This window comes from Chelonoidis abingdonii, chromosome 6 (assembly GCF_003597395.2).
Source record: "Chelonoidis abingdonii isolate Lonesome George chromosome 6, CheloAbing_2.0, whole genome shotgun sequence".
Classification (NCBI taxonomy): Eukaryota; Metazoa; Chordata; order Testudines; family Testudinidae; genus Chelonoidis; species Chelonoidis abingdonii.
The window spans coordinates 79,221,723-79,247,794 of record NC_133774.1 but is presented as its reverse complement, the minus strand read 5'-3'; the positions used below and the strand labels follow the sequence as shown (position 1 = coordinate 79,247,794).

The following is a 26,072-nucleotide window of genomic DNA, read 5'->3' as shown; positions in this document are numbered from 1 at the left end:
CGTGGTAAGCAAGAATAAAAATATAAAAGTAATCCCAATAAACTAATTTTTTTAAATCACAATTTCTGTAAATTATAGAAACTCTGTGGGATAAAGGTTTTATCAACATTCTTTGTGAATGACACACACACATACACTAACCCAGCCTAGTTCAGCTGGACTCATTCATATAATCAAAATTGGTTTTCCAGAGATGTGAACTGCCATACAGTACCAGATCAGTGGCAAACATCTAGTCTAGTCCAGCACCCCCTCTCACCCTGTTTCTGAGAGATACTTTAGGGCAGTGATATACTGTGGCTCTGGAATTTCATGACACATTTTTCAAGTCTGGAGATTTGATGGGAGCTGTTCACCGTAGACAGAGCAAGGAGAGAAAACAACTGATGCCATAAGTGTTCCCCATTATGTACAAAGGGGTCAGAGGTGCCAGGATTTCTCCTCTTAACAATCAGATCAGTAGAAAAGAGAGGAGGACAAAAAGTAATGAGGGCTTCGTGTTTTGAGCATCTAACAAATGTATTGCATCACATACAGCAAGATGGAAAAAAATAAATCAGAATTGGCTGACTTTTACACTGAATAAATCACTACCTCCCTGTTCTGTTAACAGTTTAAACTACAGATAAAAATTAGATCCATTAATTTAATTTCAGTAGAACGCTCAAAGACAACCTAAAGTGAATGAACAGCTTTGGTGAAAACTTTACAAATGAACACCAATTCACACCTCTGAGCAATAAACAGATTTAAACACCTCCAGCCATGTCAATACTTAGAACAAAATTACTAGATGCATCAGTTACCTATTGTTTAGTTATTGAAATATATTGCACTGAATCTATTCTCTGGCTATCATCCCAATGCAGATTAAACGATGCTTCTGTACTGTATATACTAAAACAGAACAGTCATAGCAAGCTACAGAAATGATTTAGTGGTTACTGTGGAAGAGTAATTAAAAGTCAGCTCAGTTCACAGTTGCAGTTAGAAAAGACAAATAAGAAGCTAGATTATATCAGTAGAGGAACAGAATCACAAGAGATTACATACTGTTAGTGCAGCACACTTCAGACACCCATCTGGAATATAGTATAAAGTACTGGTCATTATACCATTGCCTTAGAAGAGGCCAGTGAAGATTATTGAGACCAGATATTTAAGTTATGAGGACAAGTTAAAATGCAGTCCTACACTGCAGAATGACTTGTATAAGAAGGTACCATTTTACACAAAGATTTGCTTCCTGTGCATACTCAGCAATATTTATTTATTTCAGTGACAAAAATAAGTTTTACTACTTTTTACTTCTGTTACCTTAAGACACCAACTACAGTTATGGGACAGGAAGACAGATTCTATTCCTCTTTGTGTATCAAACACGACTTCTTATTAAACTCCAATCAGTTACACCCATGTAAAGCCACTGAATGTAATGGCCTTGCATGGGTATAACTGAAGGCTCAATTTGGCCTTGAGAGCCTTTAAATATGTGCGATGCAGAAAGAGAAACTGCTACTCCCAGTGCCCACACTAAGCTTGAAGGACTGGCAACAAGAAATCATCTTTATTAAGAGAGCACACTGGAGGTAGATCCTTGCTAAATCAGGGGTGCTGGAACAACTTGTATAGTGGGGAGTGCTGAGAGCCATTGAACCAAACTGTAAACTCTGTATATGAGAGAAACCACATCATGCCAGGGAGGTGCAGCAGCATCCCCAGCCCCACTAGTTCCAGCATTTATGTGCTCAACAGACCATGCTGACTTATACCAGCTGAGGCTCTGATCCTAAACGGCATTCATGGAGACACTGGTGTCATTCAGGGTCTTTGTTCAAATCAGAACCGCACTTTAAGGGAGGTAGGCTTATTCTCATTAGAAATTAGGACAAAAAAGGGGACATTAGCAGGTGTTTTCAAAAATTACAAAAAAGGACTGAAAAATCTATTGACAAATACTAGTAAGGGGTTTAAAGCTGAAGAGGTAAGTTAAGACATGAACTAAACAGGGAATGCAGGGGATACTACTTCAAACAACTGGTAATGAACACAAAATAAGTTAAATGAAAGTCTCAAAGCAAAGAGACTAGGCTGAAAAATCTAGGAAAATGAACAAGAAACAGGAGGCCAGGCATTAGGTCAGATCTCCTTTTCATACTACCTCACTTCTTATTTATATGCTCGTGGAGGGGGGTAGTTATATTAATTTTCTCAACTGAAGTTTACTGTTGAATACCTTTTGTTACTATTCCTATTCTCATTTCACCCTTAATCCCTACTTGCACTAAAAATAGTCTTCTTTTATAAGCATTTTAATTTACAACCCATTTTCAAGATCCTCAGATCCAAGCAGTTGGCAGTATTCTATGCAAGATAGTTTGTTCAAATGATATTTTGACATGAACTGTACATTTTTTTTCAGGACACCACGTGTTACAATTTTAATATTCGCATTTAAATAATATTTGAGGGCTAATGCAAGACAAATAAAGCCGAGTAAAAGACTGGATGAATATGTTCATCCTTATGGAAACCGTGCTTACCTACAATACTTTTTTCTGGAGCTGGAGGCACAATGTAACCAACGTGCAGGTATTTTGTTGCTAATTTGCTGTGCAAACCAAGAAAGTCACTGAATCTTCTTTTAACAGAGAATTCATTTTTGTGAAACATAGAAAGGGATGTCTAAAAAAAATCCACAGAAAAGTTGTATTTTAATTTTCAGTTATTTTTTCATCTACTCAGGTGTACTGTAGTTGATATTCTGTATATTTATATTCAAGGTAAAAAGTAGTTGCAGATAATAGTTACCTTTGTTGTTACTCTGTATGCCATGTAAGCATTCATGCCATCCCCTGTAAGAAGATACACAGTTAAAAGAAAGGTACTTAATCCAAGGGCAAGTCTTCTGAATCACGTATATGCTGGAATTACAAATAAATGCAAAATTATGCTAAAACCAAAGTTTTTTTTTCAAATAGCAAGCAGACAATTTAATCCTGAAAGAATTCCATCTGTCTCTGAGTCTGAGATACCAACTCACCAACTTTCTCTGGGTCTGAGACATTGATTTCTATATCAAATACATCTCCATTTGCTTCCTCTTCAATCTACAGAGAAGAATGTATGGCATTAACAGTATACCAGTGAGTTAACTTTCAAAGGATAATTAAGGTAGCTACCAAATTAAATCTGTGGATACAAGAAAAAACAGTAAATCTGTGTGGGACCTAAAAAAGCATAACTGAGATCCCTTCCATCCCATTTTAGTGGAAAATGTGAAGACACTAGTATTTACCATAGTAAAACGTTGAAAAATGCTTTCCCTAAATGTTGCATTTTGAGCCCTCCCACAAAGGCTTTTAGTCGGGAAACCTTATCCACCTGAAATGTTACAGGTCTCATTTGATTCAAAAGATTTTTTTCTAGAGGAACTTTGAAGCAAGTTGGACATATGTTTAGAAGAAATGGGGTTAAAAACAAAATTCACATGTTTCATTTAAAACATTTCCCTAAATTTCTGGATCATAAGAAAAGAAAACTATCTGGAATTAGTCTAGAAATACCAAATTAGTTTTTTCTAGCTATTACAGACACCTTTAATTGCGGAAGGAGGGGGAGAAGGAGACAATGGGGAGGAAAATTAAATTCCATTTTTATTGTTCGTAAGGGGAACTGAAATATTTTAGACACCGCTCAAGTTCTGACCACTCATGTGCAGTTCCTAAACTCCATGTGGCATGATGCAGACTTTGTCAGGCCTTCCATTAAATCCTTTATGAAATCCACACATTGTCATAGGAGAAGGGTAAACAAGAGGGAAGCCAGTTTGGAGTGGGGGAACAAAAATCACATCAAAGCAGAGAGATCTGTCTGGCAAGAAGCAGTTCAAAGGAGACAAGAAAACTGTTTAAGAAAGAAGAGATTCATGCTGTGCAGCTCACAAACGAATTTTGTTGAGATGCCTGTCAAATGAATACAGTACACAAATAGAATCATAGAACTGGAAGGGACCTCGAGAGGTCATCTAGTCCAGTCCTCTGAACACAAGGCATGACTAATTATCTAGGCCATTCCTGATAGGTGTTTGTCTAACCTGCTCTTAAAAATCTCCAGTGATGGAGACTCCACAACCTCCCGAGGCAATGTATTCCTGTGCTTAACCACCCTGACAGTTAGGAAGTTTTCCCTAATGTCCAACTTGAACCTCCCTTGCTTCAATTTTAGCCCATTGCTTCTTATCCTATCCTCAGAGTTTAAGAAAAACAATTTTTTTTACTCCTCCATGTAACAACCTTTTACATATTTGAAAACTGTTCTGTCACCTCTCAGACTTCTCTTTTCCAGATTAAACAAACCCATTTTTTTCAATCTTCCCTCATAGGTCATGTTGTCTAGAACTTTAAATCATTTTTGTTGCTCTTCTCTGGACTCTCTCCAATTTGTCCACATCCCTCCTGAAATGTAGCACCCAGAACTGGACACAATAGTCCAGTGGAGGCCTAATCAGAGCAGAGCAGAGCATAAGAATTACTTCTTGTGTTTTGCTTACAACATCCCTGCTAATACATCCCAGAATGATGTTTGCTTTCTTTTTGCAACAGCATTACCTGTTGACTCATATTTAGCTTGTGGTCCACTACATCCCCCAGATCCTTTCCCGCAGTACTCCCTCCTAGGCAGCTGTTTCTCATTTTGTATGTGTACAACTGACCGTTCCTTCCTAAATGAAGTACTTTGCATTCTTCCTTATTGAATTTCATCCTATTTACTTCAAACCATTTCTCCAGTTTGTCCAGATCATTTGGAATTTTAATCCTATCCTCCAAAGCACTTGCAACCCCTCCCAGCTTGGTATCGTCCGCAAACTTTATAAGTGTACTCTCTATGCCATTATCTAAATCATTGAAGAAGATATTGAACAGAACTGGACCCAGACCTGATGCCCCAGTAGGACCATACTTGTTATGCCCTTCCAGCAGGACTGTGATTACTACTCTCTGGGAATGGTTTTCCAACCAGTTTTGCACCAACCTTATAGTAGCTCCATCTTGATTGCATTTCCCTAGTTTATGAAAAGGTCATGTGAGATAGTATCAAAAACTTTACTAAAATCAAGATATACCATGGTTACCACTTCCCCACATCCAGGAGACTTGTTCCCCTGTCAGGTTGGTTGTTACCGTGTCAGGTTGGTTTGACCATGATTTGTTTTTGAGAAATCCATGCTGACTGTTACATATCACCTTATTATCTTCTAGATGTTTGTAAACTGATTGCTTAATTATTTGCTCCATTATCTTTCTGGGTACAGAAGTTAAGCTGACTGGCCTGTAATTCCCTGTGTTGTCCTTATTTCCCTTTTTATAGATGGGCACTATATTTGCCCTTTTCTAGTCTTCTGGAATCTCTCCCATCTTTCATGACTTCTCAAAGATAATCCCCAATGGCTCAGTTATCTCCTTGAGTATTCTAGGATGCATTTCATCGGGCCCTGGTGCCTTGAAGACATCTAACTTGTCCAAGTAATTTTTAACTTGTTCTTTCCCTAATTTAGCCTCTTCTGATCCTACCTCATTTTCACTGGCATTCACTGTGTTAGACATTCAATCACCACCAACCTTCTTGGTGAAAACTGAAACGAAGAAGTAATTAAGCACCTCTGCCATTTTCACATTTTCTGTTATTATTTCACTCCCCTTCCCCACTGAGTAATGAGCCTACCCTGTCCGTGGTCTTCCCCTGGCTTCTAATGTATTTGTAGAATATTTTCTTGTTACCCTTTATGTCTCTAGCTAGTTTGATATCATTTTGTGCCTTGGCCTTTCTAATTTTGTCCCTACATACTTGCGTTATTTGTTTATATTCATCTTTTGTAATTTGACCTAGTTTCCACTTTTTGTAGGACTCTTGATTTTTAGATCATTGAAGATCTCCTGGCTAAGCCAGGGTGGTCTCTTGCTATACTTCCCATCTTTCCTACGCAGTGGGATAGTTTTCTCTTGTGCCCATAATAATGCCTCTTTGAAAAACTGCCAACTGTCTTCTATAGTTTTTCCCCTTAAGACTTGCTTCCTATGGGATCTTACCTACCAACTTTCTGAGTTTGCTAAAGTCTGCCTTCTTGAAATCCACTGTCTTTATTTTGCTGTTCTCCCTCCTACCATTCTTTAAAATCATGAACACTATCATTTCATGATCACTTTCACCGAAGCTGCCTTCCACTTTCAAATTCTCAACCAGTTCCTCCCTATTTGTCAAAATCAAATCTAGAACAGCCTCTCCCCTGGTAGCTGTCTCCACATTCTGAAAGGAAAAACAGAATAGCATAGGGGACACGGATTTTAACTGGATAATCAGGAGTTCACATAACAGAGGACAGGAGCCATTCAGAAGTGGGGTGGCTCCCCATGCAGCCATGAGCTGGGCTGACTACTTCCCGCAGTCCTGGCCAGGAGTCTCTGCTCTATCCCACCAGGACCACAGCCTCCCCTGTGTACCTTGCGCCTGCAGGGACTGGGTGTCACCAGCCCTGCAGCAGCACAGGGGGCTCTGCAGGTCTGTTGTCATGGCCCTGCTTACTTGTTCCCATGACAGTTGGGCTGCACAGGGCTCCCTTTGCTGCTGTAGGAGCCCTTTAGCAACAGGGTGGCCTCCTCTGCATCCAGGAGCTCGCCCTCCTCACAGTCCTGGCTGAGCATCTCTGCTCTGTTACCTGAAGCACCACATTATCTGAATCCTTTCTGTGTCCCCCAGCATGAGATACATGCCCTTTGCAGCCTGTATCTCATGCTGGGGGCAAGAAAAGGATTTAGATAATGCAGAGTTTCAAAAAATAGAGTTTCGGATAAAAGCATTTTTGAAACACTGGGGGGATGGAACTATTGAAGGAAGAATCTATTACTTCAAGAAATATGTATCTTCTTGGAAAACCCAAAACATGTTTAAGTCTGGTAATTTTAAATTCATGTTTTGCTTTAAGGACAGAAACACTGGAAATTACTAGGGTAGATTTGATTTAAATCAATTTGATTTAAATCACTAGTCAGGCAGACTCGATTTAATCATGGATTTCTACATAAAAGTTCATTCTTGTTGGTTGTTATATTCTTAACACATATTCTTCACAGTATTAATTACAATATTCCCAAACTGGGTCTCTTTTACGGTCTGCTGCCATTATAGGTTTTCCCTTCTAGTGAGAGAATGGTATGGTAGATCTCAAATCAATGAAGGCTACACTCAAGACTTCTGGAATATGCTGCTCAAACAGTTTCACTTTTGTTTCTACTGCCTGTCCCTCCCATCTTACATTTATTTCCAGACATCTTTTTGTCCAGATCTATTCCACCCCCAACAATCTTCTATTCATTGAACTTTTTGAAACTGCACTTTTAGAAAGAGGTAAGGGATTGACTCTGTGTACACACATCTGCAGAGGGACAATAGGCTTGAAGTCTTATTTCTAATCCCATAAGATTGGGTCCCTAATACATGAACTACTGGAACTCATTTACAAAACTTTTCTTAAACATTACCTGAATATATTGTCTCATACTATAGAATTAGAATTTATAATCCCTATTCCATGATGAGATCTCTTTGAGCTCTAATGTATGTTAATTAACACTATCTTTAAGATAGGTTTTTTCCTCAAAAAGCATTTTATCAAAAAAATCCAATTTTTTAATTACAAAAATTATTGATTTATATCCACCCTGGAAATTACTGACGTGTAGAGTTAAAATCATGTAAATGATCTCTGTTCCAAGATAAAGTGTTTCCCTTTTTAGTCAACCTTTAATAACTTAAACATGACGATCAACAACCACCAGAAGCAGAATACATTTCTCTTTATCACACAGTAGTTACATACTCCCTAGCCTTCTTTATAACCATATATACAGCACAAAAAGAAAGTACATTTACCAATTCCATTTGGACAAGCAACATATTGAAGTCCATTATTTCTCATCATTCACATGTGCAAGCAGTTAAACAGATGTCAGAGAAAACTAGGTAAGCTACGTATACATACATATAATGCAGAGAATTAAATTTGGTACTTATATTGCAAGTGCAAAGGTTAGTGTGGTGATGAAGTATCTCACTTAGTACTGGGACATTTACATATGAAACCAATTATAAAACCAATGCTTTGTATTCACATTTGATATTCCATCTGCCAAATACTCCCATGTGCTGAGTGCCTGCAACTCCCATTGCTATGAATAGGAACTGATTTCCTCAGCACCAGATTTTTGCTCTTGAACAAAGTAATATTGATGGCCTCCTACGAGTAGATCCGTAAGGTGGTCCGGCAGTTTATTCAGTTTGTCCATCACTGGTGATCTTATTGCACCACCAAAGTTCTTAACATTCAGGTTATCATCAGCCATGTAGCAACATTTCTTGATACATATGCCACTTGTGATTTTTAAAGCAGTGCCTAAAGTTAGATCTACAACATACCAGTGGGAGTTGAGGTACTCAGCATCTCTTCAGTATTTGCTCACAACTATTTCAAGTAATGCTTTTACTTTGCAACTTTTATATCATCAGTGTATTAGCTGTTCATATGGGAGCAAGGAAAACAATTGTTACGGACTATAGATTGAATCTTGATCTTGATATACAGGGAGTTGTGAACAGAATCCCCCAAATGAATATTCGTAAGATCTTTCCTAAGAAGGACATCTTGCAGAAAGTAAACACACAATAGATATTTGCATAAATTTCACACCCCCCGCCACAGCAATGAATGTTCTTGTGATTCAGAGACTACATAGTTAATACCTTCAGCTGCAATTTTTCATGCTGTTTTAAGTTATGGTATTTCATTTTTTTAAATCTGTATATATCATAGCAATAGTATTTGCAACAAAGTGTTAAAATACTAAATTATTCAGTTACCTCTTCCCTGGATCTATCAAAAATCACAGGGGCTGTTATACTTTTTGATTCCATTCTGGGAGTTACTAGTGTAGTGGGCGTTACAGGAGTGATTGCAGGAGTAGGATCTGGAGACAGTATTGGTTCCCTTTCTGGACTGTCCAGAGAAACCTCTTCTGTAGCTTCTAGGTAAAGATTTTATGAATTAGTAGAAAATATTACACAAGATGCCCATAACATATATGCATGATATAAAATATTTCACTAGCACACTACCTACAAGATTACTGTCATTCATAGGAATTGATTGTACATCTTATTGTATATTTCTTCATTCTTCAAATTGACAATTATTGCAAACATTGCACTAATAGTTTAAAGGATACATGCTTATATGGGTTTCCATTGTACTGTTAGTTATAGTTTACATTACAGCCTTCCTCCAATTTCAGGGGGTTTTGTTCTAAAATTTATCTGTAAAAATTTACTTTGAAGTGAACGTTGTCAGCAAGATCTCTGTTCAAAACACAGCAATTAAATGAAGGGATATTTGGGGGCACAAGGAAGAACTGACTTTGGCAAGAATAAAAACAGTGTGAAGTGGTTAGTTTTAGAATTCAGTACTCAAACCCCAATAAGTATTTAGATATTGTAGCAGGTGATCCAGCCTTCAGTGGAAGTCTTTAGGTTTTGGTTTTTTGTTTGTTTGGGTTTTTCTGGGGAGAAAGGGATGTGTTTCTAAGATTGTGGGAGTGGCAATAGTCATTCTCTTAAGTTAGAAGAGCCTGCATGCAGGGTAGTGAAGATTTCCTACACATTTTTAAGCATAGAGATCTGCTGCACATATGCAGTATTTATATAAATTCATGAAGTTCAATATGGTCAACAATCCAGTAGCTAAATTATCCATTAAGCAGGCTTTGAATTGATAACTGAGCATCTTCATAGCCTATACAAATAATTCCTGTTTTAAGAATGAGGACAACCAATGAAGCTAAAGAATGCACAAAATTTAAAACTGATAAAGGTAATTTAACACAATGCATGAATCACCTCAGACACTCACTACCATAAGATATCCAGACAAGAGATTAGCAGAATTCAAAAAGTTTAGACATTTATATGAATAGTAGAAATATTCACACTTACACTAAATAGGATTAAAATGCATAATATATATATAAACCCTTACATTTCAAGACATAATCCAAGTATTCTCTGGAGTCCGGAGAAATGACTCCCATAGCCTAGATACTACATATTTGTCCATTATAAGTTTATCGTTCCTTCCCCCAGTACCTGAATTTGGCCACAGTCTATATAAATCTTTATCTCAACCGGAACAGAACTTTGAGTTATTTTGAAATATACAATGATATTTTTACTCAAATTACTACTTAACAAGATATGCACTTTAAAATCTTATTTCTGTTTACCAATAGCCTTTTGATATAGTAAACATTTATCAGCTTTCATATAATTTTATTTTGATTACTTTAGAATTACATAAACAAGAAAAAGGTTATAATCTGGATTTCCCATGGCAAATTGTAGTCATATACCAATGTAACTTGGACATGACTGACTTTGGAGTTACTCTCAATCATACCAACCTAACAGAAAATAATTCGGTTCACTAAGTCTATTGATTTTTACAAATAGCACATCAGCTCAAGGCTGCAGCAACAGTTTATATTTTCAGCTGAAAACCGAACTGCCCTGCTTTTGTGAGGTTAACAATCTTTAAAGTTAGATGTGTTGCATACATAACTGCACACCTCTCTTAATGTAATTAAGGACCCAGATTCTAAGTATATTTAGTATTTATATTTAGCACATAAACTCATATGCCTTCATTGTACCATTCAAGATGCAATTATTTTTTCATAGCAAAATGGGAACATTATATTCGCTGTTTCTATAGCTCCTGTTACTTAGTGCATAACTCTTGATTCATGTAGCAAAATGATCAATTCTTCCATATGCAATTTCTTGCCACTCTCTCATCCTCATTTTACCTCCAGGGACCATGAAGATTATGGAGATATTTTGGGCATATTTTGACACTTAGAAGCACTCAAGTCAGGACGTTCTCTAACAGGAGGAAAGATTCTCACTGGCAAACATTACTTACATACTGAACCACAGTATCTGAGGAACTGCTTAAATAATGGGAGCCACATAAACACAACACAGACAGAGTCTGCGCTAATCATCAGCCAGTGCTCGGTTAGTGTGGTCATTTTCAGACTCTAGAGTTCCACAGTGATTTTCAAAAAGTGAACTGAAAAGTAAAAGTTTATGCCCTTTACTTCTATTTTGTAATGTACAGTGACCGCCTATAATTTTTTTTCAAAAAAGCTTTTTTTGGAAAAAAAAAAAGTCAGAAATATAAGATTCATCCATTTGGCTAGTTGTCTTCAAAATACCCAAACGGTGATGTCAAAGCTGCAGCTCTGCATGACCTCAGATATGTAGAGAGGATACTGATTCTCATAGTAACAAACTACAGAAATGTAGTCTGAGAATAAGCACTGTCCCACCTCACTTGGGGAGAGCTGTAGCTTAGGTTTTAGATAAGTGTGAGAAACCACCACTGAAGTCCTCCTAAGAGCTTACTAAGGATATTCAGCAAAAAGAAAGTGTTGACCCGTTACTACTGTATGTATTTAGACTGTTTTATTTCTCAAAGGAAAAAGTAAAAGGCACTGTTTTTTGCTTTGCAGTTCACTTCTAATACTTACGGTTATGTCTACACTGCAATTAGACATCCATGGCTGGCCCGTGCCAGCTGACTGAGGCTCGTGGGGCTGTTTAACTGTGTGGCGTACACATTTGGGTTCAGGCTGGAGACCAGGCTCTAGGACCCTGTAAGATAGGAGGATCCCAGAGTTCAGGCTGTAACCTAACCTAAACATCTACACTGCGACTGAACAGCTCCACTGCCCAAGCCCCGCAAGCCTGGGTCAACTGGCATAGGCCAGCTGTAGGTATCTAGTTGCAGTGTAGACTTATAGTCCAACTACATCCAATTGGTTACATCTGTCCCACGTAATCAGGGTATAGGTGGCTAGGCTCTCTCACACAGAAACCTAGTCGAAGTCTCCATTTTGCTTTTGGCAGTTAGTGCCCTTTCACACAGATAAATGAGAAAAGTTAAGATTGACCGTTCACCCATTTTTCAGTGCAAAACGTACAGTTTTAATATTTTCTATTCCACTGGAGCTCTTCCTGTGCCATTATCTACTACACATTTGTCAGTATTTGGTGCTGTAATTATTCTGTCAATTTGCTAACCTCATGTGCTCAGCCACCATACTTTCAAACTTCAAGAAGCCTTGATACAAAACCATGAAATAAAGGTAGCCCAGTTAAAACTATACAACTGGAAGTGAAAAATCTATAAAACAGATGAGAAACTAATACAAGCAGAACCACCAATTCTGACTGCACTAGAGAACCTAACCATACCACATATTATCAGTCGGACAGAACCAGTTTCAGAACAAATAGTTGGGTGTGTTTTCACACTAGCTATACTGAATTAGTTTAAGAACCTCAGATCCATACTGGTTAGCTATTTTTTCTCCCCCTCAAGTGTAATACAAAGTGCTGGTTATCACCTATAAAGTGATTCACATGCTGAGACCCACATACTTGAGAAACTGTCATAGCAATTCAGATGAACGTGGACACTTCTGCTTTTGACCCCTAGATGCTTCTGCTTTCAGTTCGTAAGAAATCATTCAAATGACATATTTGTTTGATATGTTTCCACTGGAAGAATTATTTTCTTGTCTGTTTCACCAGAAAATGTGTTTGGCAAACTTCAGACCTGAACATAAAGCATACGTTAAAGTCTTTGGGCCATGTTATTTTAGTCACATAAGAAGGAAATTTAAATGTTTAAAAATTTTACAAAATCTATGACCACTAGAAGTGTTTACACTGATTTTTAAAACCTCAGAGAAATGATTTTTATACAAAAGTAACTTTCCTCTGTTGTGTATGCTGGTGAATGTGAAAGTAAAATGGACTAGTATTGTTCTAGCTAAGAAAAATTAACAGCATAAACAGCAAAATGCAAATTATTTTAATTTTGCTTTAATAGTCTAAGGTGCTTTATTCACAAGTTTTCTAATGAATGAGTCAGCCTACAGTAAGTACATTATACAGTATACATTTTTATTGTGCAAAAGATTTCATATTTTTATGTTAAGAGTATTGATCCAAATAAAGCTACTATGATTTTTTTGAAGTACAGTGAAATTCATCTTAAGTAGTCACTCAACACCTACAAAAATGATCTTCTAATAAACATCGAACAGATTTGCACTCCATAGTTAGGAAAACCTTAAAACAGAAGGAGATCATTTCCAAAAGCACCCAAGTTACCAGTCCCATTTTCAGAAAAGACTCATGCTCTAGGCGTATTGAAAGCCAGTGAGACATGGGCTCCTAGTGCGTAAGTCTCTTTTCAAAATGGGACTTGGTAGCTTTTGAAAAATGTTACCTGAGGTACACAAGTGTTAGTAATGGTAACCAGCTAAATAAAGCATTGGCATCAGTGCGACACTACTTCTAAAGAAGGGTCGAAAAAATTACACTTGCTAAACAGATTGCATCTAAAATACTACTGGGTTTACAGTATTTGAACTCTAATTAAGATGATGACATAGATTTGCTAGTTTTCTTTGAGATAGCCACTTCTATGTCAGGACCAAGAACAGAAACATACACAAAGATAAACATTCGGAAATGCTTACAGTTATAATTCCTTGTTAAAACAGAAGTAAGAGCACTATTATCCTTATTACAGAAATGATGGCCTAGAAACAGCCCTAGTAAGATTGTTTCAAGTGAGATACATAATTCGCATGAAGGTATTTGTAAGACTCTGATAAATGAGACTTCCTTCTGGCTTCATAAGATAACTGCCTCTTTAGTTAAAATGACTATTTGTTCGTTCAGGAAGAAACACAGAATATTCAACGTCTAAAAATCACACTGAGACACTGCTGATGTAATTTAATAGCCATGTCACCTTGTGATCAGGCACTTTATGTTAACAAAAGCAAGAATGAGACACCATCAATCTGAGTTACATGCTGCTCATCAAAGCTTCCCCTGTGGCTCTTGCGGTCCACATACAACTGATAATCCACTTATTCTACCTGGATCTCAGAAATAACAAACAAACAAAGTGCCAACAACAGAACTCCACAAGGTGGATAATAATCAACTTTTTTTAAAATAAACTGATTTTTATTTAAATTAAATACAGGTGTTCTTTTTAAGAAAAAGCTATTTGAAATTGTCAACCTGCTAAAATAATTAAAATTAATACTAAACAGTGGGTGTTTGCTGCCAAGTTCCACCAGTTCAGTGGCTTCAGTCACTGGTGAAGCACCTGGAGCCACAGTTTGCTGAAGTGTTAAGCCAGCTTTTGACAGTAGTAGCCTCTTCTGCAGGTGCAGAGAGAATATATTTTCCATTTCATTTTCTTCAACTAGTTCAGTTCAATGAGTAGTTTATTTAAAGTTAAGAAACCAGTTGGGTGTTGAGAAAGCAAGAAAGCTTTTTTTCCTCCTCCACCCTATGAATAAAAACTTAGTGTAAGAGGATGAGATTTAATCGTTGTAAAATCTTGAAAGGTGTGATAACAAGAAACAATCAATTCAATTCAGTAACTACAGATACTTCCTTTGTTTAATGAATCAGTTTTAAATTCAAAACATGCTTTGATAAACTTTTTTCCTTATTTATCTGGCACATTTAAAGTAGTTTTATTTAATGAAAAAAATTTAAATACTGGTTTTGTGCATTTTAAACTGAATTTTCATCCCTACAGAGCTTGACACAAATAGCAAGTAAAAAGTTAATCTAGTAAATAAGAACTCCATCATTCACAATTTTCTACCACAACAAAAATGTAAAAACTAAGAGACTCTGAACAAATGTCAATTAAGCTATTTAACTGCTAAATGTGTGTATAGCTCTTTAGTGTAGAAAGTTACATTTAGTTGTAAATCAACATTTTTTAATGGTCACCAACCAATGAGAATTATGTTTTAAGAAAATAACTGAAAAGTATAAATGCAAAACATAACTAAAATTGCCAGTTTCAATCAAGATTTTCTGCTTACTGATTAAAGTCAGTGATTTAAATTGCTAACAGGATCCAGTCACCAACCCCCCTATCCACATACAGTAAAGCAGAACCAGTATCCAAGAGAGGGAAGAGAGAATACCACTCTGCTTTCAGCATCAGGAAGCGAGAAATTCAGTGGTTATAAGCCAAAGATCTGAAAATATATATTGATGCTCTATCAGCACTGATGAAAGCGCATTGTGACAAGCTTCATCAAATTGTGCATCATCATCTGTGGATTGTTAGGACAGGATTCCTAATGCTATCTATTACAGGCAGCCCAATGCCAAATTTCTGCAGCTGCAGTTAAGTGGCTACGTGTCTGCTACTCCAGTTAACAGTAGGAGATGCAATTAAATTTGTTTTTAGGCCATCATTTTTGAGTCCGGGTACTTAAGGTTTAGCTCCTAAATCCAGGTTTAAGCACCCAATTTTCCATCCCATAAAAAAGTTTCAAGGAGAGACAAGGGCTCTTTATGCAAAGCTGAGAACCACAATACAAAAAGGTAAGGAAACAAGCAATAAGGCAATAACTATTTTATATAATCTACGTCCAATTTACCTCCTGCACATTGCTATACTCCATCTAACATACACATCATGACACCCAGAGCATCACATTCCACACCAAAACATACAGTCTAAGCTAGGACTATGAGAAAAATGGCACTGAACTGGAGGAGGTTAGTGTATTTATCTGAAGATATACAGCCCACTGTACGTATATATGGCCAAACATGCAATTGTCTTGATTGGTGAATGCATGCTGATCACTGAACAATGTATATTTTATTTGATTTTTGGAGGATAGACAATGGATATTTGACAAGATAAATGAAGTTTATCATAGTTTGTAGACGTATTATAATTACAGTTGTCGTTAGGAATGAACTTCTAGTGTAGAGCATGATGCTGTGGAGCATGTGACATATTGTGAATGATGGATGGAGAATATGTTGTTCTGATCCCATGTGAGAATTCCTATTTCATTTGAAACCTGGGAAATCTGCTTTATTATATGAAATATATCTCCATATTATAAACCTTGTGAAAATATTCTAATTTCAGTATAGGTACTAGGGAAAGATGTCCATTGTAGCTATCACAAATTTCACTACAGTATCAAGTTGCCATTTCCATTTGATAGTTACTTGAGACAATTTTACTCGTTCAACAGTAAATGATTAATTGGGTGGTAAATGTGGGGGAAAAAGTGTTTCCAACCCATTGTTAGTTTTATGTGTAGACAACATTGTGTGTTATATACAAGCTAAATCTATGATTCAATCATTAAAAACAATTAATTAGGATGGCTTAGTTTGAGCCTGAGTACAATATTTAGCAACATAAAATTTTACATTAAAATGTCATCAGGTAATTACAATGCACTAAATAGGACATAGTCCAAACAATTTAACTAAATTGAAATTTTTACTGCAATTATCAATAATCTTTAAAAAAGCAGTATCCCCAGAAGTTCACACAGCATTTCAATAATTTAAATGAGTAACCAAAACAATGACTGGCAACAGTGGCCAAAGAAGAGAATCCAAATATCAAAAGGGTAGATCAACTGTTAAAAGTTTTTCTTCAAAAAGCATTTGCTGAGGGGGAGTGGGAGAGAATCATTGTTTTAGAGAGCCACAGGTCCATTTTATCATATTAAGGCATATGCATTTTAAATTCAAGTTCAGCATTACAAGTTTAACTACTTCATGTTTCCTCATAACCATGCATCTAACAAAACTGCAGCTTTTTGAAAGAGAAAGGAAATTTCCATTACAGTATACCCCAAACTCAAAAGTGTAAGTGTCATTGTGAACTATATACTTTAAGAGAAAAGAAGAGAAAATTACCAGCAAAAAGGTCTTCCCTGTCATCATCTAGTATGATTTCTGCAGGCTTTGGACCATTAGAGTTTATGCTGATGTCTTCTGTAGGAAGACTGGCTGGTTCCGGAGACGATGGGCTTGACTGTTAAAAGGAACAAACAGTTAGGAGGCAAAGAACTGGTACTGTAATCTGTTATAATCATTTTTATGCATTGCCACGATAGTCTTTTAATACAAGCAGAGAAAGCAACAACAACATGGAAAGGAAACTGTGTCAGCTATTTCCATTTCCTACTCCTGGTAGGATAACAATGACCAAAGGAAATCAATTAGTCACCAACTCTTTTCACTTATTCTTTATGGACATTAAAAAATTCACTTTTCCTCTTCATGATATGCATTTCCATAACTTAATAAATGTTTTATGTAGTTAATAAGATAGAACCAAGAGCTGCTGTAGACAAATCCTGAATAAGTTTATCTACCATCTTCCACATTGAAATGTTTGACTCTGGTTTCTCAAATTGCTGCATTCAGTTCCTTTTTGTAAATTTATGTTTCAAAACAAACTGCAATTTAACCCTTCTGAACAGTTGTCCAAGATGTACAAATACGTCCACAAATCAGTTTTTACAAAGAGTAAAGGAATGAGTTAATTTCACTAGGATTTTTATTCTGCAAACTGTAAAGTGTCAAATCATGTTGTCATGGAAGTTAAGCCGGCCTCACAGAGACAAGAAGCATTTTAAATCTGCTGTTACCTATCTAACTTATTTTTCATTCTGAGGCATAAACTCAAGTATCAAACAAATCACAGGATTAGTGTTCAGAGGTTAGCTGGGACAAACATGAAAGCCATCCAGCTTCAGTGCCGTAACCAGGCCCCAGTTCTTCCGCAGCTAAAAAATTCACCTTTTGCTGAAGAACCACACTCTAGTATCCAAGTCTTCATTTTAAAAAGCCTGAGTGACAGATTGTAAGCATGGTGCAAATTGTCCCCACTCATCTCAAAGGGTGTTTAGGCAAACATGCAGATTCATAGCTGACATCACTCTGAATCATCACAATTCTGATTTGCTAGACATTTCAGCTAAAATAACATTCAAACAAGAAAGGCTATATTGATGTAACTAATATGCATGCTCATTTAACTCAACACAATGTGTCCATCATTTCAAATTAAACTAAAGCTGCCTCAATTTTTTAGTTTGCTGCATGGGAATCCCATGGTACTGATGACGGCTTTTTAGTAGAAGTTAAGACAAACATCCTATAGTGCCATTACTACAAAAACAGTCATATACTGAAGCTGTGGCACAGAGCTCTTTGATAAAGAGAAAAGAATTTGATGTCAGGATGTGACTCAAAATAGCAAGACTTTTTGCCAGTAGCTAAGACTTTGAACAAAAAAGCCTTGCAGCAAAGCAGACGGTCTTACCCATTTTAAATGATATTATTTGCAGGTAGGGCATAAGAGAAAGTTAAGTGATTTGTAATACAGCCTTCTCTGGAGATACCATTTTGCAGGATTCTCAACTGGGTCTCATGCCTCCAATACAAGTAATGCGGGAAATTTCCTAGCTTGTATCTTTGGCTTGGAGGGCCAAATCTTAAACTGGTTCAAGAACAGTGCTGTTGGGTATATTTCAACTTTGAGTTCTTCAAAGACACCCTTCTCCGCTCCATCTACCGAAACACATTCTAGCCAGTTCCTTACAAGCATGAAGCAAGAGCTCCCCTAACCTCCAAGAACAAAGGAAAAACCCACATAGGTTGGGGTTCTATGCTGAGTGTCCAGGTAGCACAGCACAGAAGATGGAGCTTAGGGTGGGAGTAGAAATCCTCCCAATGATAAAGTTCTCAAGGGGTCAGGGCAAGCTCTGGAATAATGTAGAGCAGTGGCTCTCAACCTCTCCAGACTAATGTATGCTTTTCAGGAGACTGATTTGTTTTGCGTGTGCCCAAGTTTCACCTCGCTTAAAAACTTCTTGCTTACAAAATCAGACATAAAAATACAAAAGTGTCACAGCACACTATTACTGAAAAATTGCTTACTTTCTCATTTTTACCATATAATTATAAAATAAATGGATTGGAATATATTTCAGTCTATAAGTATATAGAGCAGCATAAACAAGTCAGTATTTGTATGAAATTTTAGTTTCTACTGACTTTTCTACTGCTTTTTATGTAGCCTGTTGTAAAACTAGGTAAATATCTAGATGAGTTGATGTGCCCCCGGAAGACCTCTGCATACCCCCAGGGGTACATGTATTCCTGGCTGAGAATCAGAGATGTAGAGAAGCACTATTTTCATCACAGTGAAGAAACAGAGTACCCTCAGCATAACAGATTTCAACCTCCCAAATCAGAGATGGTTAGGTAGGTTGGTGACAATCCTGCAAGGTATATTCACAGTAACAGAATAAGCAAATAGTTGTCTCTTCTTAAAAGGACAATAATCAGAATTTTTACTCTTGGAGAGTAACCAACTAAGAGGAATGTAACAAAGGAGAAAAAACATTAACTTAAAAACAGGCATAAAATGAAGGCAAATGCTAAAGAACCAGAAACAGTTAATTGATTTGACAACTTAAGGGACAGACTAAAGTAAGTGGAGAGAGAGTTTGAACTCCGATTACTCAAAAGCAAACTCAGATCTGTAAAAATCAGAGCAAGACTGCTGTAGAGCTGGGGCGAGTAAACTTTTTGGCCTGAGGGCCACATCGGGTTTCAGAAATTGTATAGAGGGCCAAAAAGGCCCCCCCTTGAGAACACCCAGCCCATCCCTCGTCCCATGCCGATTCCCGCAGCCCCCATTGGCCTAGAACAGTGAACCGCGGGCAGTGGGAGCTGTGATCGGCCAAACCTGCAGACACTGCAGGTAAACAAACCAGCCCGGCCCGCCAGATGATTTCCCTGATAGACCACATGCCAAAGGTCCCCGGCATAGAAAATGCTCCAGTTTGGATTCATTGGGATTTATGTATGATTAGCACATCAAGCAACTTATATTTAGATTCCTCATTTTAGGCACCCTAATTTTGGGCTTCAGTACCTAACGTATAACATTCCCATCTTCCTTGAATAATGTGGTGGGTGCAATTTTAATGGGCATCTGTAACAGGGAAGTTACCAATAACCATATTAATAGTCCTGTCACAATGCCAGCCTCTTTCCACATCTACATGCCCAATCTTACAAAGCCTCTGTTCTCTTGTTTTAATGTGGGACAGAAAACAACTGGAAGATGGCAATAACCACTTGGAGTGCATCTGTCCATCATTCACTAATCATATGCACAGTCGAGGGATAGTGTTCTAGGATGATCACATTGCAGCAGTGTCCAGGTGTGCTTTTTATCCTCCTGAGCAGAATATCGCAACTGCTTCCCTTGGTTGTGGAGCTTGCTACTGTGATCTGTATCCGTCACCTTGAGAGTGGATTATAGCAATGTGCTCTGTGGGCTACATCTTAAATCAATCTAAATTTAAGCAGACTATTAGATGAAATACCAGCATATTAAACAGTGACTTTAAATGGCAGTGCGATTCATTCAGAGTGCTCGATTGAGCCACACTGGCTACCTTATGGTTTCTGGGTGGAATTTAGGTAGTAACGGTTTCAGCCTATTCTTAAACTGCTTGGGACTTGCCTAAATGGGAGACCATGTCTCCCCTGGCACGGCTGCCACTCTTGCAATCAGAAGAGACCCTGAGTTTGATTTCTCCTTCAAAAAAAAGTAGGGGAACTGATGGCAGAACTTCCTCTGTAAGGGCCCCTTCCTGTGGAAGTGCTCAGCTTCCCAAGGTTTTGGTCTGAAAGACATTACATAAATTCCAAGACAAAAGACTGCTAAATTAGAGTTGAAGTTGACAGTATATCTAAGTAATTTAACAGTTAAAAAAAAAAGCTTGAAAACATTAAACTATCTTCTAAATCTTCTAAATAAAGGTTTATAGGCTAAAACAGTTATTCTGAAGCTTTCAAACACATTAGATTGAAGTTTTGTAAACACATGAGCCCAAATTAGAATTGTACTGCCTTCAGAAAGACAGGTGTTATTCCTGATAATTATGAAGGTAGTAAAAACGCCAAGTCACTGAACTTTTCTGAACTGAAGCTAAAGTAATGACTAAAACACTGAAACAACAACAAATACTGAAAGAATGTAGTGGAGCTGGGACACAATGTCCAGCTTCACTAATAAGCCATGGTGCACACCATTATTTGGTACTGTAGGCTCATTGGCCGGGGTTCGTCCCCCTCCAGAGGGCGGCAGGCAGCCAGACCGCCATGCTAGTTTGGTCAGAGGTGTCAGGAAATTAGCTCGGCTGTGCGGTAAACAGTCAGCAGCTCCTGCGCTCTGGCGGGGGCTAAGCAAACAGTTCAACAGTAGCAAGCCCAGGCCCAAGATCAGGGTGGGCAACAGTCACTACCTCAGGCAGGGCTGAGCAGCCAGGTTCAACAGCAAACCCCCAGGTCCTGGCTCTGATCAGCTGGGGAGAGGGGAAGACGCAGGCCCACCCATTCCACTGAGTCCCAGCCCGGGGCCCTAGCAGCGGCAGAAGACCCGCTGCTGTCATTGGGGATCCTGACCATAACACACTGACATTGGCTCTGGCAGTGTTGCAGCCAGACTTGGGGAGGCTGCCCCCGGGCTACTTCCTTCCTCCCCATCTAGAGGTACTTGGATCCGGATGGCATCCTCCACAGGGTCACACACCATGGGCTTCTCAGGATAGCTGGCGAGCAGTAGGCTTGGCAGCTCCTCAGGGTAATTGGCACACCATAGGCTGGGCAGCTCCTCAGGGTAATGGGCGAGCGGTAGGCTTGGCAGCATCTCTGGGCTCAGGCTAGCATCAGGCATTGGCTGACCTGGCCACCCCTCGGGTCAGCCGCCAATCACCGTGATCTCCCCCCCGGGAGCTATGCCACAAGCATCTGGTCGCTCTCGTGACTGAGAGCCAAGTGAGCTCTGGGGACAAGCTTTTCTACTTCCTGTCCTGCGTCCTGACCTCTGAGGGACGGGCGCAGGGTTTGCTGGCTCCACCCACTTTGGTGTCCAGAGAGTCTCGTCCCCCTTCGGGGCGGCGGGGCGCCAGACCACCTCACTACAGGCATAGTCAGTTATTCCTGATCTTTTCCACTCCTTATTCTGTCTAGATTGAGCAGAGAGCAGAAAGTGTTCAATCTCTTGCTTATTTTGCTCCTGTCAGTATCAAGAAGAGCAGGTGGAATACCCAAGAAAAGTGGAGCTGATGTATCAGAGCAGCATAAATTACTAGTAGGGTCATGGAGTAGAGAGATTTGAAAATTATTGGAAAACTGAGCAAGATTACATGAGGGAAAGACTAAGGCCAAAAAATGTCTCCAGTGGGGGTTATATATGCACATGTGCATATTACTCCTCGGGAAATTCTGTGCCACTGTGGAATGCAAAATTTTGCAGAATTCCATTTTCCCCGCAGAATTTCTGGCCATCCCTAGGTGCCACTGAACTCTGCAGAGCCCACCTCGCATTAAGCAGAGTGTCCACCCTGGAGACTGCACATTCTTTGATCCTCATTCTCCTGGGATAAGGGCCTGGAAGACTCAGCTCTGGCAAAGGGTGAGGAAGGGCAAGACCACACCACACCATGTCCCCTGGAGAGACAGTAAAGAAGTTGGACTGAGAAAAGGCTATGGGAGTGCTGGTGTCTGAACCAGGATCTGCTTTGCAGCTGGGCTCTGTGGGGACGGGGAGTGCTGGTGTCTGGGCTGGGGGCTGCCCCATGGCTAGGCTCTGTTGGGAGGGGGGTGCTGGTGTCTGGGGGCTGCCCCGCAGCTGGACTCTGTGGGCAGGGGGGGTAGTGTCCCGTGTCTGGGCTCTGGTGGGAGAGGCATGGTGTGGGTGTCTGGGCCAGGGGGTGCTCTGTGGCTGGGCTCAGGGGGGGTACTGGTGTCTGTGCCAGGGGGGTGCCACGGAGCTCAGCTCTGGGGGGGGAAGGGGGTGTGGGTGTCTGAGCTCTGGAGGCCCCAAACAGCTCCCTCCAGCACCCCTCAACTGTAACTGGGTTGTTGTATGGGTTTCTTTAACTCTCTGTTCCTGGGGAAATCATTTTTTGCTGTTCTCTGTATTGCTGATATACTTTTTGACCGGTATTTTTAAATAAATTATCAAAATAATTGAAACTGGAGTAATTATATTGTTATTTAGACAAAAAAATATGCAGAATTTTTATTTTTTTAGCACAGAATTCCCCCAGGCGTAATGTCATATGTATATGCATTGAGTAAACAGCAAGAGTGAGGAAACCGGTTAATGGACATAGAAGGAGAAAAGTGAAAAGAGATGTGAGATGTAGGGAAAGATTGAAACATCTCCTGACAGGAAAAAAGCATTCAAGGAGACAAAAGCAACAGGTATGGATCAAGTTATCTGTCCTGTGATAGAAGAAATAAATATAAAAAGGAGGATAGAAGAGTAGTGTGTCAGTTCTTTTGGCATCAGAGACAGTTAAAACAAATTTCTAAGTGTAAGACTCTGCCCTTGCTCCCACCTGTTCCAAGCTAAATTTGCATTCGAAAGCATATATTTCTCCTCTACTGCAATGTGAATCAGTTTCAGTGGAAAAATCTGCCTATATTTCCCTATCAAGAATTTTATCTGCACATTTATTACAGAAGCATCAGTAGTGGCTCCAGTTACAGTTGCATGGAGCTTCAATTAAAGCACAGATTAAGTTCTTTCACCCAGGATAAAAACAAGTGTGCATTGTCATCAAAACAGCACCACTTAGCCTTAAGGTACGGATTTAGTTTTCTGTAAAGTTACAAGTCTCAAGTTCAAGGACTTGAGAATGATTTTTTGAAATTTTAGGGCTGAAGTCTAATGTTTCCTAGATTCTTTAGCTTAAAAATAGATTTGTTTTCAGAATCAAAAGTTGAGGTAGAGGGACACACAAACAGATATTCATAAAATAGACTAGTTAAAAAAAAAAACAGTTGGCATTATTCGGTCACAAATGCTGGGATGGAAGGCATGCATTTGAAAGCATATATTTCTCCTCTACTGCAATGTGAATCAGTTTCAGTGGAAATATCTGCCTATAATTCCCATTCTTTAGTAATATTCTTTAGTAATCTGTGGATCTAAAGAGCCCAGGGACATCTGCAAACTTGGTAACTACAGTTCACTGAACTAAATATGGCTCGCTACCTCAGATGTTTCCAGACTGTAGTCCATGAAGGACTACTAGATCATATACTGCTGGCTAGCCTTGCTTTCAGGTGCTTCCATAGGTTCTTCTATTATAATGAAGAGCCTACAGACCTGTAAAAGCAGATGGAAATAAGGAAGTCAGCTTAGCTGTCTATGCTCCTGGCACCTGCTACGCAGAAGAGGAGACAGGAGATGTCTGTCACCCACCAACAGAAGAATGTCTGGGAATAAGACAAAAAGGGGCAGAGAAGCAAGAGCAAGGGAACAAAAAGAACGGGGCAACAGATAAAAATAAGAGGTGAAGAGAACCAAGGGACCTGGGGCAGAGAAGCACCTACAAGGAAGCAAGGAGGAGAGGGAACAGAAAAGATGGGAGAGGAGGTGAAATACAGAGCAGAGGTAGATAGCAATTACCTTTTTTTTTTAAAAAAAAAGAGCACTTGTTAAAATAAATAACTTAAGAAAACAAAAATCCTAATATTACTTTTCCATGCAAGCAATTGCTGCAGTTGCCAAAAGAATGGTTTGTGACCGTGAGTGGGAGGGGAAATAAGCAATCCCTTTTTTATTAAGATGCAGCCAGTTCTCTGAAACAGTTCGAGAATCTCTGCTCTACTCTATTTGGCATCTTAAATTTTTTTATATCAAATAGACTTACAGCTAAGAGAGTTAAACAGTGATGTGGTGCTTGACGTTTCAAGCATATAAAATATATGCTTAAAATATGAGTGCTTTAGCTCCCACTCCCCAATAACTTTAAAGTGCTTAGTGCCCTTTCACCAAGCCACAAAAACCTCCAAGTGTTCTGGATACAGAGCATGAATACAGAGCCTGTAATTTAACAATATACAAGTTTTATACACACAGATCATAAGGTTAATATGTAAAATCTTTAACCTCTCATATTCTTTCAACATGTCACAATAAATGATCTGGAAAAAGGGATAAACAGTGCAGTGACAACATTTTCAGATGATACAAAACTGCTCAAGATAGTTATGTCCCAGGCAGTCTGTAAAGAGCTACAAAAGGGTCTCTCAAAATTGGGTGACTGGGCAACACAATGGTAGATGAAATTCAATGTTGATAAATGCAAAGTAATGCACCCTGGAAAACATAATCACAACTATACATATAAAATGATGGGGTCTAAATTAGCTGTTACCACTCAAGAAAGAGATCTTGGAGTCATTGTGGATAGTTCTCTGAAAACATTCACTCAGTGTGCAGAGGCAGTCAAAAGAAGGAAACAACGTTGGGAATCATTAAGGGATAGATAAGAAGACAGAAAATATCATATTGCCCCTACATAAATCCATGTTACACCGACATCTTGAATACTGCATGCAGATGTGGTCACCTCATCTCAAGAGAGATACACTGGAATTGGAAAAGGTTCAGAAAAGGGCAACAAAAATTATTAGAGGAGAGATTAATAAGACTGGGACTTCTCAGCTTAGAAAAAAAGACAACTGGGAGGAATATGATAGAGGTCTATAAAATCATGACTGGTGTGGAGAAAGGAAATAAGGAAGTGTTAGTTACTCCTCATAACACAAGAGCTAGGGGTCACCAAATGAAATTAATAGGCAGCTGGTTTTAAAAAAAAGGAAGTATTTTTTCACACAGTGGAACTCCTTGCCAGAGGATGTAGTGAAGGCCAAAACTACAATAGGATTCAAAAAAGAACTAGATAAATTCATGGAGGATAGATCCAACAAGGGGTTATCACCAGGATTGGCAGAGATGGTGTCCCTAGCCTCTGTTTACCAGAAGCTGGGAATGGGCGACAGGGGATGGATCACTTGATGATTACCTGTTCTGTTCATTCCTCTGGGGTACCTGGCATTGGCCACTGTCAGAAGACAGGATATTTGTCTAGATGGACCTTTGGTCTGACTCAGTATGGCCGTTCTTATGTTCTTAAGATGTTTTACACACTGCAATATACAGTGATTTACGCAGAAAAACTGAAAGTGGGTAGAGGGACAAC

At 38.8% G+C, this 26,072-nt stretch overlaps 1 protein-coding gene across 2 annotated transcripts in view; it reads right to left on the bottom strand.

The window, feature by feature from the left end:
• The window catches only part of SNX2 (sorting nexin 2), a 51,739-nt gene that overhangs the window by 22,042 nt on the left and 3,625 nt on the right, over positions 1-26,072 (bottom strand). Inside the window, exons 2-6 of one of the 2 annotated variants that reach the window (XM_032790776.2) lie at positions 16,900-17,017; positions 8,914-9,077; positions 3,044-3,110; positions 2,812-2,855; positions 2,544-2,685 (exon numbers count right to left, since the gene is read on the bottom strand). In XM_032790776.2, the coding sequence (XP_032646667.1) occupies positions 2,544-2,685; positions 2,812-2,855; positions 3,044-3,110; positions 8,914-9,077; positions 16,900-17,017 (535 nt within the window). The remainder of the gene's footprint in view (positions 1-2,543; positions 2,686-2,811; positions 2,856-3,043; positions 3,111-8,913; positions 9,078-16,899; positions 17,018-26,072) is intronic. The other variant, XM_075067172.1, reaches the window with a different exon arrangement.